Source organism: Sander lucioperca, chromosome 11, assembly GCF_008315115.2.
Source record: "Sander lucioperca isolate FBNREF2018 chromosome 11, SLUC_FBN_1.2, whole genome shotgun sequence".
Taxonomy (NCBI): Eukaryota; Metazoa; Chordata; class Actinopteri; order Perciformes; family Percidae; genus Sander; species Sander lucioperca.
The window spans coordinates 11,892,798-11,909,303 of NC_050183.1; the positions used below are offsets into that span (position 1 = coordinate 11,892,798).

At 39.5% G+C, this 16,506-nt stretch overlaps 1 protein-coding gene across 6 annotated transcripts in view; it reads left to right on the plus strand.

Moving 5' to 3' along the window:
- fcho1 (FCH and mu domain containing endocytic adaptor 1) overlaps positions 1–16,506 on the plus strand; it is a 66,742-nt gene that overhangs the window by 10,945 nt on the left and 39,291 nt on the right. For 5 of the 6 annotated variants that reach the window (XM_036007647.1, XM_031313877.2, XM_036007643.1 and 2 more), the window contains one exon: positions 1,399–1,449. In XM_036007647.1, the coding sequence (XP_035863540.1) occupies positions 1,423–1,449 (27 nt within the window). In that variant the 5' untranslated portion in view covers positions 1,399–1,422. Of the gene's footprint in view, positions 1–138; positions 253–1,398; positions 1,450–16,506 lie in introns of those variants that run through there. The other variant, XM_036007645.1, reaches the window with a different exon arrangement.

Sequence of the window (16,506 nt, forward strand, 5' to 3'; positions counted from 1 at the left end):
ATAGCTAATTTTGTTAGTTTTTAATTACATTGTGCTTTGAATAATTAATTTGGAAAACTATCACAGGATATGATGATGTTGTCACAGTAATATTTCATTAAAAATCAATTAATTGGGATATATTATCACCGAGGTCTGCTCGATAATATTTCAGTCTTTTTGTATCTTTCTCCTGTGCCGAGCTAACCTGCTCTGCCAAACAGAATGCTGTCTGCAGGGGCCTCCAGTCCCACCGCTGAGCTAATTAACAAGGTGTAGTAGGTCTCGCTGTGTTTGTTTCTGTGTGTTGCAGCCTAATGCCAGGTCACCCAGACTGAGCCGAGTCTGTGCCAGTGCAGGGAAAGGGTTGTTGTCAACACACACACACAAACACACACACACACACACATTCAGCAAAATAACAGAAAATCCTGTATGAGGGCAGCCCTGGGAAAACACATTATGGATTCTCTTGGAAGGGGCAGGACAAAATTCCATTGCTTTTGCATGTGTGTGTATTGGGTTCTCCGTGTGTTTGTGTGTGTGTGTGTGTTTGTGTGTGTGTTTGAGTAAAGAGTCAAAAGGTGTATGCTCAGCTGCTGTATTACTACAACAACAAAAATAAGATTTTTTTATTTTAGTAGTTTGAATTTATAGTAAGTATAAGTATAATGCGGGGCCTCGTTTTTTTGTTGTTGGTGCTATGCATTTGCTGCTGTGATGTTTTTGCACTCTTAATATAATACATACATAATAAGATAATAAATAAATGCTAACTTTTCCATAAACAAAGTATGAGTATTATTACTCAGTCAGCCAATATGAAAAATGCCACAGATAGATGAGCTGATCAACAGCAGCATGGGACAGAAGGTGACTCAGCCAATCAGAGCAGAGTGCTGCAGCCTCCAGTTTCACAAGCTGTAATCAGCTCCTCTGTGGCTACCTCCGCCTCTTCTGCCTCGTTCCTCCATCGATTTATCTCTTCTTTCCTGTATTCCCTCACCTTCCTCCCCCATCTCCCCTGTCACTCCTTCTCCCTGCTTCCTTTCTCCGCTCCCTCCATCATGTGAGTTTATCCTTTTGAAGTCATTTGTTAAGCTCTCCTCTGTTCTCCCTCTGGAGCTCCCTTCCTGCACTATAGGTGTCCAGGGAATTTTTATAAAGTCAGGACTCTCTGGAAGCTTGTTTATGTGTACTTTGCAGAGCCTTTAATGCTGCATTTTCTTATCAGAGGGCAGAGAAAAGGCTGAGCATAAACATTTGACCGATTGTTACCAGGAACCCAATAGGCATCCTTCCAGGTTATTATCCCAACCACTTAGACTGTGATGTAGAGAAAATGTCAGGCAGATTAAAAAAAATGAGTATTAATATCACATCCTGCTCTCTCATACTTCTTCTCCACCTCTTTTACAGATTGCTGTGAATCTCTGAGTGAAGATGGCCTTTTTTAAGAACAACTTCTGGGTAAGTGTTGAAAACACCTGGAAAAGAGTCAATATAGTGACGAAGATTATGTAGAAAGACACATGCCTATGGTGGCTACATTGATCATGTTTTTACACCTTGAGACACTCATATTACTTATTCACATGTTATAGCTGAATCACAAACATGAGTCACTGAGCTTTTCATTTATATTCTCAGACAAGCAGCCAAACCTCTGGCTCCCTGCTGCTCCTCAGATAGGCACAGGAAGCGCTGGCTGTTTCCCTCCTCCGCTCACTTGCAAATAATAGAGATTGATCTTGTATTCAGCAATCTGCTTATTTTCTGCCACATGGAGAGCAATGTCATTCAGATAAGTATTGTAGGCAGAGATGATGTCACACTCTGCAGTGTTATTAATGTAAAAGGCTTTTTGTCTGTAGTTCAAATGCTTTTAACTTGCTATTACTTATTTCAGGGAAATTCTTGAAGCTTAAGACTGCATTAGGGCTGCAACTAACGATTATTTTCATAGTCGATTAATCTGTAGATTTTGTTCTCGATTAATCGATTAGTTGTTTGGTCTACTAGTGCAGTGCCCATTGAAAATGTGCCTGTTTGGAACAGGATGATTGCTTGGCCTGTGGTATTGCTGCTTGTAGAATTCTTCAAAACCAAATTGTACCCCAAAATGACTTACAGAAGGACCCCAAACCACTTCATATGCAACTCCACTGTATAGCCTACTACTCATCTCATAAAGTCGACTCTCAACTCATAAAGCCCCGGAGTAAGCCTGAATTATTTTTTTTTTTTTAAAGATTATTTTTTTGGGCATTTTAGGCCTTTATTTCCACAGGACAGATGAAGACATGAAAGGGGAGAGAGAGGGGGAATGACACGCAGCAAAGGGCCGCAGGCCGGAGTCGAACCCGCGGCTGCTGCGTCGAGGAGTAAACCTCTATATATGTGCGCCTGCTCTACCAACTGAGCCAACCCGGCCACATAATGCCTCTAAAATTTGCTTCACCTTCTGTCTGAACACACAGTACAACTCTGACAATGCATTCAATGTCAACTTACCAATACGTGTCACTTTTCAATAGTCAATGCTAAGGAGATATTTCCATCAGTACTCAGTTTGTCTGTGGGAAGTCACAATTTTGTAAACTCAAAAACATAATTTAAAAGGAAGTTGATACTGGCACCAGGTGTTCCCATGTGTCTTAGCCCCCCCCCCCATATTTCCTATGTATTAATATTCTAACTGTATAGTAGGGTTGGGCAGTATCCAAATTTTGATACCGTCAAACCTCCTCCCTATTTTACCGCGGTATACAGTATTACCGTGACTAATTAAAAATTATGACTTAAGGCTCAGGCGGCGTCACCAAACTGTTGGCTTGTGCACCGTTCAGAAACTGAATACCAAACACTAATACTGAAACAATAACATAACAACAACTTACAAAAAACTACTTTCTCCTCCACACTGTCACGTGATGACAACCACACATAATTACATAAATGATATTTTGTGGAGTGCAAGCGGGGCAGACGTGTGCTGGGGGGGCAGCAGCGCGTGGACAAACTGCTGCCGGTTGGCGAGGAAAATCCTGTCTGCCTCCACAGCCAGCGCCCGATAGTCTCTGGAGGAAGAGAGGGGGGAGCAGGCCAGTGCGGTGCGCACGGGTGCTGGAAGCTGCCACAGGACGGCTTGCTGTCGCCAAGGCCGTTCAGGGACAGCAGGCGGTCTGCTTTCTCCAGCTCCGACAGTTCAAAGAGTTCCAACAGGAATGTTTTGAGTGCGTCGTACTTTCCGTTAGCTGGAGGAGCTTCTAACAGCGCCATAGCCCTGGCTATTGTTGAGGCATCTAAGGCCGATACCACGTGGAAATACTTTTTAACGTCCTGTGTTATTCCTCTCAGCTGGAACTGGGCCTCGATGTGCTAAAACCATGGCCGTGGGTTGTGCTGCCAAAAGCCCGGTAACTTGATGGTGGCCGCGTAGATAGCACCGACATTAGCCACGCCGCTAGCAGCAGCCAGCGCCGCCGCAGCAGCAATAGCATTTTCACCACCGTCAAAGTTTGACATAATTCAGCCGTTAACCCGGAACTCGTATATCATAACACCTCTCCCTTAAAGGTACAGTACCTTGGTGAATGTCTCTTTCAGTCTTACTTGTGGGTCACCACAATTTAATATTTAATCCTTGTCTCCTATATAAGTGCATTGCATTTTTTTTAATGACGGTATTGAAACTGATACCGTTGCTATTTTTAGACCCCGTGGTATACCGTATTACCGCCCAACCCTACTGTATATTAAAAAATGATAGAGAGGAATCAACCTCAACCTATGTAGTATCAACACATAGCTGTTCATTACGAGCCTTGCAAAGTTAGGATTTATATTATTGTGTTAGAATGCTTTAGATTTTACAAGTGTGCCTAATAATAAACTGGTAACTCATACTACGTGATACCAGTTAATTATGTCATTATTTAGATTCATTTGTGCAGTAATTGATAGCCTCATTTGCAGCTTTCCTCAGATGCGTAAAGTAGGAAAATCTCTTTACCCCCTTCTTCTCTTTCCCTTATTTTCTTCTCCATCCTCACTTTCTTCTCTCTCTGTCCCCACACATCTGGTACATCTATTTCAGGTGTGCCCTATTTCTTCTACCTTGCCTCATGACACTTAGAAAAGTCCTCAGTAATATTTTAGCAGTAGAACAAAAATTCAGACACAGAAACGGGATTCAGGTACGACAATGAGCACATTTAACCGGGAAGGTATTAAAACATTCAAGGTTCTTGTATAAAAAATAAAAAAAATGTTTTCCATTATTGATCCAGTATCCAAGTTTTTGTACCTGGGGCAAAGATCAGAAGGAGTGGTTGCCTATTGATCATTCTCTTTCCATCCGTCAATGTCAGCATCAAGCATCTTAAAATTAAGCTGATTAGATAGGTGGAGGTGTTTTATAATTAAAGGCCAAAGCATTAAACTTGATAATGGTACTCAAAACTATTGGTTTGTAGATATGCATGTGCGTTTTAAATGGAAGAATAATATTGTGAGCTTAGTAATTGTGTCTGTTGGTGTATTTTTTGGTGGTTTTTTTTGCCTGCTAAACATCCATCTATGATCCATGGATATTGCAGTCTTTTTGCTGTGGGCAGAGAAGCAGGAAGAGAGGCAAGTGGAAAAAGCAAGAAAATGAGAGCAAACTGGCAGCGAGGGAAGCATGCTGACAGGGAGTCAATGCAGCAGGATTTTAGCCAGGCAGGAAGATGAGTTCGGAGAACTGCTATGCTTCTGTATCAAATTTTAGCCTTCGTTACAGTGCCTACCTTTGAAATACAGCTACATTTTCTTGATCATTTAAGCTAATATGTGTTATTTGTGTGCCTGCATGTGTTTACATATTCATAACTCCGTTTCCCACCCAGCCTGAATAGCTGTGTAATACAAATCAACCCTTCAGTTAATTAGACAACACAGCCACAACAAGTCTCACACACACACAGAGCCTCGTCTTGTTTGGCTCAAGAACATTCACAGCCGCTCACAAAGCCTCCTCATAGCACGCTTTCCTTTCCCATTAACTACATATAAGCTGCGGTCATGGCCCACAGGGGGACTATCAGCTATAATTAAGTACATCATTAGTAATTTAAGGCACGGCTAAGTCTTAGGAATAGATTTCTTAAAGGATTTGTGCTGCTTAGTTGTTCTTGGAATTTAGATTTTTCAATTTCAAAAATATTTTATGCAACACAACAGAATTTGTTTTCAAGAATAGATAACCAACCAATATAGCAGGCAAATGCCCAGGGCCCCGGACTCTTGTGGGCTCCAAGCCCCAAGTTTACTGTGGTGTAAATTAGTTTGGGGTTATTTGATTGAATATGGAATTTGCTGTGAGCCTGGTTTCATACCTCCTGAATATGATTTGTTTGTCTGGTGTTGTGCCCATTAACGGCTGCTTCCTCTGGCTGGAAAAACAGATGACTAATCGGCGCTTATTAGGCAGGATTCAGAATGGAGATGTCTTCCTGTGTAGATAACTAGCTACCTAGCTACAGCCATGAAAAATTAGACCGAAATGTTGACAAGTGTGTATGGGATCGATGCAGCTGAACAAGTTGTAGAAATACCTTTTAAATTGACTAACCGCTCTCAGCAAACGCTACTCGGCTTCTGTGTCAACTAAAAATGCCACTGGCGAGTCAAATTTGGCTAACATGACCTCAGTGTCAAAAACGGAAACAACATGGTCGGTCTCATTATCCAGCTAATCTGCCATTTGCACTGGTCCTGTTGGGTCGTTAAAGGCCACAATATGTAGAGTATACAAAATGCAAAAAAATAAAGTCCATAGCGGCCACAACTCAAATTTGTCCTGGAGCTTCTTAGCAGATAAGTCTGGCCCTGGTTCTAGTAACATCATACCATATCAGTATACTGCACTGTTGATTTAGTTTTATCATGCCCTTTTTTTAGCAAGCAAACATGGCTATAAGATGATCCCATCTCAAATCACAAGTGCTGTGTCCCAATTTCATACTACATACTAGTTGTATACAGTATGGACTCTAAGCTAAGTCTAAGCTTTTTTATGAACTAGTTTTTGCAGTTTAGTATAAAATAATTCAACATACTTAACATTGTATACTAACAGGAAATTATACAATACTTGTTCCATCAGATTTCAGTCAAACTGCAACTTTAGTATGCTGCTGGCATGTTAACTTAAGAAAGAGACAACAAATTGTCGTAATTATTACTGTTTATTTTCTCCACAATTTTTGATTTTTTTTTTTTTGCAGTTGTGAGCAGCTCCTTCATTTCTTTGTGCATTGCACTGTGGGATAATAGTATCCATCAATGACACACTCAAAACTAAAGGAATTCTGACTGTTTTGACATAACTTTATTAATACACATACATACATACATGCGTACATACATACTTAAAACTAGCTTAGAATAGTATGCTTGGAATTGGGGTGCCACATGAATGTGAAGCTCACTCATCCACAGAAAGCAAGAGAGATACTTGATACACAAGTATAGTATACAAGTAAATAAACTACTGCAGACAGTGGTGGAAATGCCGCACAAATGAAAAAAAGTTTGGATTTATTATTAAGATGACCTGTAGAAGGCTCTTTGATAATATCCCCATCTCTCCTCTCAGTACAGACAGTACAGACTGTATTCTCTCTCTGCAGGGGTGAATAGACCATAAAATGTCCTTGGTATGAGTCTGCAGGATATCCATGGGGATTTAAATGAACTATTTCCAAGAATAACCGTAAAGATCAGGAAGCTGTTCTGTTTTGAGGCTGTACAGTATACAGTATTGTTTTCTTTTTTCACTTCTTAGAATCAGCTCCTTCTTTGCCCGCAGATACAAGAGTTTGTGTGCATAGAAACACACACAAACAACGCCCAGTGGGTTTTTATTATTGCCTGCTTCTCAGTTTAATGATGCCATCGTTGTTGCCCTCCTCATCACTTTGAGTCATGGGGTTTTTCTCTCGGGGTGAAGAACAGTAAACACACAGTGTGGAATTTTTTCTCCTTCCCATGTGTCCCTCCCTCTCTTGCCTCTGCCTCTTCACTAATTTTATCTCTCCTCCCCTCCTCTGTTCTTTACAGCTGCCCTTTTTGAAAGAGACAGAGGAGTTTCTATATTTGTGTTCATGGTCCAGTGTGTGTAAAAGTAAGAGGGAGTATAACGAATGAAATAGGATACTTTCAGCATGAAATGATTCTGGACACCTTCGTCACATACAATGTAGTGAAATTCAATCTCTGCATTTAACCCATCCTAAGCATTAAGAGCAGTGTACAGCCACACACAGCATCTGGTGAGCAACAAAAACGTGTCATCTATCAGAGAGTTTGCTACATGTGTTGGTTTACCTTTAAAGTATTTTATTCACTGGATCAGTCAAAAACTGACATTCGTGTGAGGTTATTTGATCTATACACTGTTTCATGATATATATCATTATCATTCAAATGGCGCTAATGGCGTTCATTGCATGCTTAAAAAGTAACCATTTCGATTTATCAATGGCGCACAGATTGATTTTGCGAATGCAACTGCAGGTGGACACTCAGGCTGTCACTTTTTCCCCCAAAATCATCAGTTTGGATAGTTGTAATTGGGTATTTCCTCTGGACAGCATGCACTAGGAGCAAATGCCTGAATATTAATTAATGTTTCACTGTCGACATCGTCATATGCCAATTCGGTAGACATAGCCAAACCCTACCAGGAACTATCCACATGGCCTATCCCCTCCCCTGGAAACCCAGGAGCATCTTAGACCAGCAGAGGTGAATTTCTTAGACTGGCCCACACAGCAAATAAGTCTAGAGCTATCAATGGTGCCAGGCTGCTGCTACCTGCTCCTGATGTTATTGCCACCTCTCTGCTGTGGGACTGTTCGGTCTGCTCGACCTGCCCAGTCAGCAGAAAAAGTTTCTGTGAGTCAGCGAAACTCGCAACAGCACTGACAGACCAGTCAGTCGACTGGCTGGATGGAAGCAGGGGTGGATTGTTTTTAGCTTTACTTTTGACAGCTTCCTGATTTATTGCAGCTACATTGTGTGGCGTACTGAGCTGGATCATATGTAATATGTATTATGATTAATTTGCAGTTGCAATTTTTTGCAGGAGACTTAATCAAGCAACCTCTATTTTCTCTTGAAAGACCATTAAGGAGGTATCCTGATTTACAACAGTGTCGAGATGTAAAACAATGCTTTCAAACAAAACGGCAAACAATAAAAACAGCAATGTATGATAGTTTAAAGTTAGAATACAGGATAATGAACATGCTATGAATTAGATAATAAAATAGAAGAAAGAAATACAATGCAGTATGAAATAGAAACAAATCAATTCTCAATTTCTCAATTTAGTAATCAGAGTGTTAATATGATGCTTGAAGTTAAGATTATTGTCCAGCCAGATACCAAGGTATTTATACTGTGACACTCTATAAATATGCCATTTGCCGAATGATTGTTAAAAGATTCGGTATGAGTAGCCTTGGTGAACAGCAGCATCATTTGGTTTTGTCTTGAGTTAAGAGTTAACCTGAAGAAGCTAAATGCACACGACGTTAACTCCCAAAAATCTTATCTTGGGCAGTTATTCAAATGTCTTATGTGCGGTTAGATCTGAACTTCTAGAACAGTCATCCTTAAACAAATTAGATACAGTATGAGCAGCCATCCAGAATTGAGTATAAAGCCCTGCGCTGTGAATGTGTCCTTTCATACTTCATACTAGTTAAAGACTGTTGCTGCCTTTACATGTTGTGTGAATTCAATCTTTGTTTGTTTTTACAAATATGCTGATTTGTCTTTGCTAATAATATGTTGGATTCATGTTAATGTATATTTTCAGACATATTACATTTTTTGGAAAATCTTACTTTCAAAACATTTGCAAACAATAATTTGAAGGTCCCCCTGCAGTAACTCTGGGGACCCCCTACGGGTCGTGGACCCCATGTTGAAGAACTCTGCCAGCTCGGCTGTAGATGCTCGCAGAGAAGCAGACGCACAACTCTCCAACTTATTGTATGGCCCTATGGGTCAAGCAGGTTGATTCAACTCTGATTGGGAGGGGGCAGGTTTGAAACGGAGACAAAGAAAAAAAGTAAACGTCACCCATATTATACATGCAAGTATAAAAGAAACATGTGGACATCTCAGTGACCACCGTGCGTATTTGCACGCATGTGAAGCCCAGAGAAGCATAATTCCAGCTTTGTCTTTTCTCTTTTGTTCTGGTCAATTCTGCTCTGCACCTTAGTTTCATATGACTGAAGGACTATATTACAGAGCAGGAATGTCCTCAGACACTGGATCCAGTCTCAGTCAGTCTGTAAGGGCAGATTTGACAAATAGCCAGAACTAAAAGCACAGCTAGACTTTGGCAGAGAATAAAGCACTGTATCATAAATCCTGAGCCAAGCTGAGCAACACTTCACTTTCCTGATCACACATATGTTGAAATTGGAAGAAAAAACCCGAGCAAAACATCTAAAAAAGTCTAGAAGAAGCAGCTTTTTTTTCCACTGGGAACGGGCAGTGGTAGAGGAAGTGCTCAGATCTTTAAATGAAGTAAAGGTAGTATCAAGTCCTGCAGTCACAATTTTATTTAGGTAAAAGTACAAAATTAACAGCCTCAAAACTTACATACACATACATTATACAGAATGGGACCAAGGGATCAATAAATATAATATTAAGAATAATGAATATTAAGTGATAATAATACATCATAATTTATTTGTTGACTATATTTTGTATTAATAACCAGAATCTGCAAAGTATCTCTAAAGGTATCACATAAATGTAGTTTCAAAAATACTTCAAAACTTAAGTACAGTACTGGACTAAATGTACCTAATTACTTTTCACCACTGGCAATGGGAGAGGGGTTAGATAAACTAATTTAGTCTGCATCCTCAGTATACTGCAGCGACAAAACATATTCTGATGATGAATGTTTAGAGTTTCTGATGCAATAAAAACCAAACGGTTAATATGACGAGCATTACCAACTTCTGTGCTGCAGTCAGCCGATTTACTGGTGCACATACTGTCCTTCAGAATCAAATTGATAAACAGGTTGTGCAGGTTTTTTTGAATACCTAACGTTTATTCCCTTTGGATGTTGGAGAAGAGACGTGCAACCCGTTTCCTAATTTGATTTTCATTTATGCTTGTGCTTGTTTCACGCTTGTCTGCACCTCGCTTTGTGTGTGTTCTCAGAGTTAAAAAGTACACACTGCCCTAATCCGTCGGGTAAAGTCTTCTATTTCAGTCTGTTCTGTTTGTACTCGCAGAATCACTTTTGGAGCGTTCTTTTTTCTTTATTGTAGATGCATTTGTCTTTTTCATTTTGACGTGGCTTTTTCTGCCTCAAATTTATTCAAAATCAAATTTTTGGTGGCTATTTTAGGAGAAATGTGATGTTTCTGAAAACATCAATCATATTTTTCAAGTGGTTGGTTTGCTTTTGAAAATCAGAAGCAAACCAACCACTGAGAGCTCAGTGAGTAATGTGTTCATCCAGTCAGGTGTAGAAAGGTGTTAATGCTGATGAGCAAGAGACAGCTATGAGCTATAGCCTCTATTATTCAGAGCGCAAATGCCCATTGTATTCATAGCACAATGAGGAAAGCAAAACTTGTGGGCTGATGTTGATGTCACAAGTTCCTTGGTTCTTGTTATTATGGATAAAATGTTGGCAACAGTGCATTTAGTTCATGAGGAACCTTGAGCTCCTTGAGATCCCTTGTTGCTTTCTAGGCCCTTACTCCTACTGTCTGTAGTCGACCGCACAACTCAGACATTAAAGGCAAACATGGAGATAAATATATTTTATTTGTTGTAGTGAGGCAGCTGTGATGCAGGCCCTGAAGCACAGTTTAGTTCAGCCCAGGTTTCCTCACCGTCTGTAATTAGTTTCATACAAGCCTGAGGGGAAGTTGGAAGATGCATCTAATTCAAATGAAGTGAGAGCAGTTAGACAGGCAAAACTCTGGAGAGGCATAAAACACACACACACACACACACACACACACACACACACACACACACACACACACACACACACGTAATACAATGATTGAGGTGGAAAATTGTGGCAGTTGGCTCTGATGATATTGTATAAGAAGCTTTTTCGATCAGTTATCTAAAATACTGCGTGCCAGTATAGTAGCAGCATCAATCTAATTAATCTTTGCAGGCCTTGTTCAGTTTTACACATCCCTGCTGTAAAGCTTTGAAAACCTTTTTTTTTTATATTACAGAGAGCATGTTACATTTTATAATCTTTCTTTGAGCAGCAAGTTGATGGTGTTGATCGAAAAAAATGGTGGCTTGTTGGCCAAATGTGGCTTTTGATCTAAATTATTTAGGTTGTTAGTAAAATCAGAAATTTTCCTTAATTGAGATGCATCTAAATGTTTAAGCATGTTTTAGAAATTGACTCATGCTTTTCTTTCACTCTAACAAACATTTTTTTTTTCCTCACCATTTTCTAACAAAAAAGAGAATTTGGTGTCGGACACAAATGAAGGTTGGCTTACATTGGAGCTGGGCCATATGGAAAAAAATCAAATATCACCATATTTTTTTTATGCCAATATTGTAGGGTTGACTATTGGTGCTTTCATAAAATATTAACACAATAAGAGTTTTGATAAATAATCACCAATAATGTGGATACAATGTCTAAGTGGGTAAAGGCAAATAATATAACAGCAGTACGTCTGGTAAGTTCAGAAAATGACATCACTTTACGGTAAAAACTTTACGGTTTAAAACCAGGAAAAGACAAATATATCACGATATTACGATATCCAAAAGACGATATGTAGTCCCATATATTGATGTCGATATAATATCGATATATTGCCCAGCCCTAGCTTACATTATTTCCAAATAGCAAAAAAAAAACACTTGCCAAATAATAAGGTAAACATTATTCTTATATCTATTCTTCTTTCAAACTGTTCATTATTCTGCATTTTGCACGATTTTGAGAGCAACATGTTGTCTTAATAAGGAGATGCTGTCTTTAACAGTAATAGATGGCTTAAAAGGAGACCTCATGGTTACTGATCAAAGGTATAGTCTCTAGAGGTGGGAATCACCAGAGGCCTCACGATACAATATCATCACGATACTTATGTCACGATAAGATATTATTGCGATTTTTAACATATTACAATATTCTGCGATATATTGCAATTTATTATCTTTTTCCAACTTCAAATTTTTCCCAATTTCAAATGATGTCCCCAAAAGGAAACTTTGTCAACATCTGTTTTATCTAAAAAGATACATTTCTGTTTGTTTATCTCACTTCAATTTTATTGCTGCAAAATGGGATGGTCAAGCAGACATACTGACCAACACATACATAATAAAAGATCAATACTTGGCGTCTGTGTATCGAGACAGTATTGCCACGGAAAATATTGCGATACTATGCTGTATCGATTTTTTTTTTCCCCACCCCTAATAGTCTCCAATTTGTCAGGGTCTTAGATGTATCAACAGTAAGAGAAAATGTAAGATGAACTACTGATCAGGCCAAGTTTGCACTGAAGCTATAGCAAAATTAATTCAAACATTAGTCACAGTTCTTTAAATCAAGATTTGTTTATTTGATTTGATTTTGTTTTTGCAGAAAGATACAAAAACAGCTAAAATAGTGTAGAATAAATATGTGTCTCCACAACACATGTAAGCCTGCAGTGTCTCCAGCAATGAACATGCCTGAAAGAACTGACCCTGGGCTGAACCTAGTTGTTGACCCATGTTAATATGTTTTTTCCTAAAGACCTTTTGCCAGGGCTTGAATAAGCATTTTTAAGTGTTTTGGAGTGGGAATGCTTGGACGTCAAATATACTGAAAATGTTATGTGTCGAAATTTGTTTTGCTTTGTGATTTGAGGGTGAAGATCAGCACACCTGTTTTTAAAGATCATACAGTTCAGTGGCCCTGACAACCATAATAATAAACAGTTTGAGGAAGGCAGGAAAAACCAAGGATCCTAACTTCCTAACAGAGCAATGTTGGCGTTTGATTTGCTGAGATAAAATGATAATTTCCCTGCTGCTTACCATCCCCCTGAACAAATTTCAACAGATCCCCCACAGCTTTCAGTGGTCTTCAGAAGTCTTCATGAGAAAGTTGTCCCTGTACAGATTTTACACCTCCCCGTACACCCCCACCCCCCACCCCCCCTTCCCATTCCTCTCTTCTCCTCTCCCATCATTCCCCTCATTGTCATGGTAATGGACTCCATCGTGCGTGACCAAAACGGTCAACTTAATTGATGAAAAAGAGATCACCAAGAGGGGAGAGAAGAGGGGGTTTGCATATATCAGACATGAAGGATTTTTATTCACTGAAGGCTTAAGGAATACATTACGGCACTTGAAGACACTTGAAGAAGACTGTCAGTGGGTTTGCTGCTCTCGTTATGTGCTATCAGATTGTTAGCATGACTCAATGTCCACAAGTACCAACTTCTGTATCAGAGAAGAGGGACTTGTCAGTGTGGTCACACTCATTTCAGTTTTATTGCACCTTCCAGTCTAAGACATGTGTTCCCGTACAATGAGTCATATTATAAAAGCTGATTGGACTGTTCTGTCTCCCTCAAGTCTTTGACCTGCGGCAGTCCATATATTCTTTTAAAGTGAGTTATTCATAAATCTGTAAACAGCATATTCATTGTTGTTAAAAGGTAAGGCTGGTGAGATTCTATAGTGTTAGGTTTTTGTTTAAAAAATCCCAGCACGAAGGCACCAAAACCAACAGTGGGTTTGTCCATCTCTCAATACTTTGACTTTCGTACCCTTTTGTCTGTGGCACTCAGCCCCAAGCCCATTTATTACGAATGAACACAAAAATCTTTAAAACCAGGACAAAATATATCATTTAATTTTTTTTAAAGGCTCAGTTATGTTATAAAACAGCTGGCCACTGTAGGTTTTTTATTTTTTTTTTTTTAGCAAACATTACTAAAACTGGAGTAAAAAGTGCATTTGTTGGGTACTATTTTCTGCTGCAGACTGAACAGAAACATTTGGTTCTCTAGTGAGTATTTACAGCAGCAGGACGGTGTATGTGGGATTGGCTCAAAACAAACGCACGCAATCATTCAACGTTTTAAAATCATATCATAATCAGTAAGTGAAAGTTGCATTTATTTTAGGGAACAAATTAATGATGCAAGTCATGTAACAGCAGCAGTAGCACTATCAACAATTGCCATGGACCACACAATTAACTGAGCGAACATTGTAGTTCTCTTGTATACTTCCCAGTATTGGATTCATCAGTCCTTTCCTGAAGAGATAATTGCTTGAAATGTTTGCCATTAAATTACCATTAATAATGAGTTGTGGGTATTCCTATACCTCAACAATGTGTTTCTTCCTAAAATATGCTGCTTTTTATGTCAGAGTTATACTAGACAAGAAGTGGTTTGTGCAATGTGTTGACTATGTCAGAAATCAAAAGTGTTTATATTTGTTTGTATTTGTATATTTATAATGGCCACACTGACTGACGACTGCAGGTAAATAGACGGCCATTGTTGTGAGGGGGGAACACGATATTGTTTAAATATGGGAAGAACATTGCACATGTTCACATGCGCATGTCTCTCCTGGAAGATCCTCAGTGTTGCACTTGGTTGTTACCAGGAAGAGTGGCAGAAATAGTTGTGTAGCGAAAGAAAAAAAGAGACGGCGTGAAGTGGGTGTGAATGTTGGACCCCTCCCAATCCAACGATGGAAAGGTGTGGGGGGAGGGTGTTCTGAACAAAGCTATTTGACCATCTGACAAACACTTCTGATGAAGTATTCTGGCAGCTTTAGGGGTGTCAAAACTGGAAACTTGACAGTGACATTAAATGGTGGTTGGATGTCAACAATTAGAAACTACTTTATGTAGTCTTTGTGAGCAGTTTTCATGACAAGGTCATTAGTAAATATTAAGAGCATTTGCAAAAGTAAACATATGGTAAACAGCTAAAATTCTACTGCAATAAAGTTACAGAATATTGCTCAGAGCACAGACTGCTTATATTTGTTTTTTCAAATATTTAACAAGACTTCTTACTGACTTATCCTTATCAAATACTGTTTGCAAAACCATTTGAGCACTAATTTTAATCTTTGATCTGTGGCAAGCTCTATTTGCATACATCCGACAGACTAGCCTGCTAACAGCGGTGGACAGGTGCTGTGTCTAGCTGGGGAGAGGCGTGCGTGCATGCATGCGTGCTTGCTTGCTTGCGTGTGTGTGTGCGTGTGTGTGTGGTTTAGACTGGCAGCTCACCTTTCAGTGGTGAGGGTAGAGTTTAAACAAAAGATGTCTTCCAACTGCCCCTGCCAATGAACAACACAATACTGCCTGCAGCACGCCCGTTGTATAACCTCATGTCAAAGCATTCAACTATTGTGTAATAACACAAAACCCTATCCTTTTGTTAAGAAGGGGAGATTGAACATGAATTAGATAGAAAACATGGTTCTGTTTCAGAATGATGTAACTTGCCTCCCTCAACAAATAAGATGTCTAGCACCACCCTGATACAATTGTGATGATTAGAACTGAACTTGTGATGCTTACAACATTGAAAATGACATTTGATAAACTCAACTCCAACATGTCTTCCCAGAAACATTGTCCAAATAAAACACCTTTCAGTAAAATGTACCATGTATTTTGATAACTGACCTTTTTAAGACAGCAGACCAGATCAGTCTCAGAAGATGCAAATATTCTGCCCAATGTGACATTTTCAGTTTGTCTGACAAACAACCCCAAACTGAAAGATATTCAGTTAACTATCACATAAGAAAAAGACATGAAGAAAATCCTCACAATTGAGAAGCTGTCTTTTTGTTTTCAGAGCTAATCTGCACACAGGATTGTAAACTTTATTGGACTAAATGAAGGCAAGGTTTCTACCCCACCGGATCTTTACAGGGGCAAAAATATTGTTGGAATGTTGCCTTTTCTCTGTGGAATATGCTGTCTATTTTCTTATACATTATGGGATAAAGCTAAGTCCTAAATCTGACCGTCATTGTCAGCAATTTTGCTTCAAAGGCTGAGCTTGCTTGGTGTTGTGTTTTCTGTCAGATCTTGTCATCAACCTGTCTGAGACGCCTCCCAAAACAACCGTTTCTCTTCCTGACCACTGGGAGTTTACAGTCCAGTGACTGTGTCTCTGCTTTGCATGCTAACTGTGCAGGTAGTCTGTGTGTGTGGTTTAGGGTGGCTCTTCCTTGGCATTCCAGCCATTCCCCTGGTACCTGGGAAATGGTCTGTTCCCCCTTCAACATGGTATTTTTAGGTCCTGAGAAGCAGCTGTCTGTGTCTCTGTCTGCACAGACGGCCCGGCCGTCTGTTGCCTGAAAAATGCGGCAAGGCTCAAGAAGCAAACTGGTCTATTTGTAAAAGTGCTGCATCGGTCAGGCTCTTTTTCGGATTATGAAGACTTAAGTTAACAGATGTGT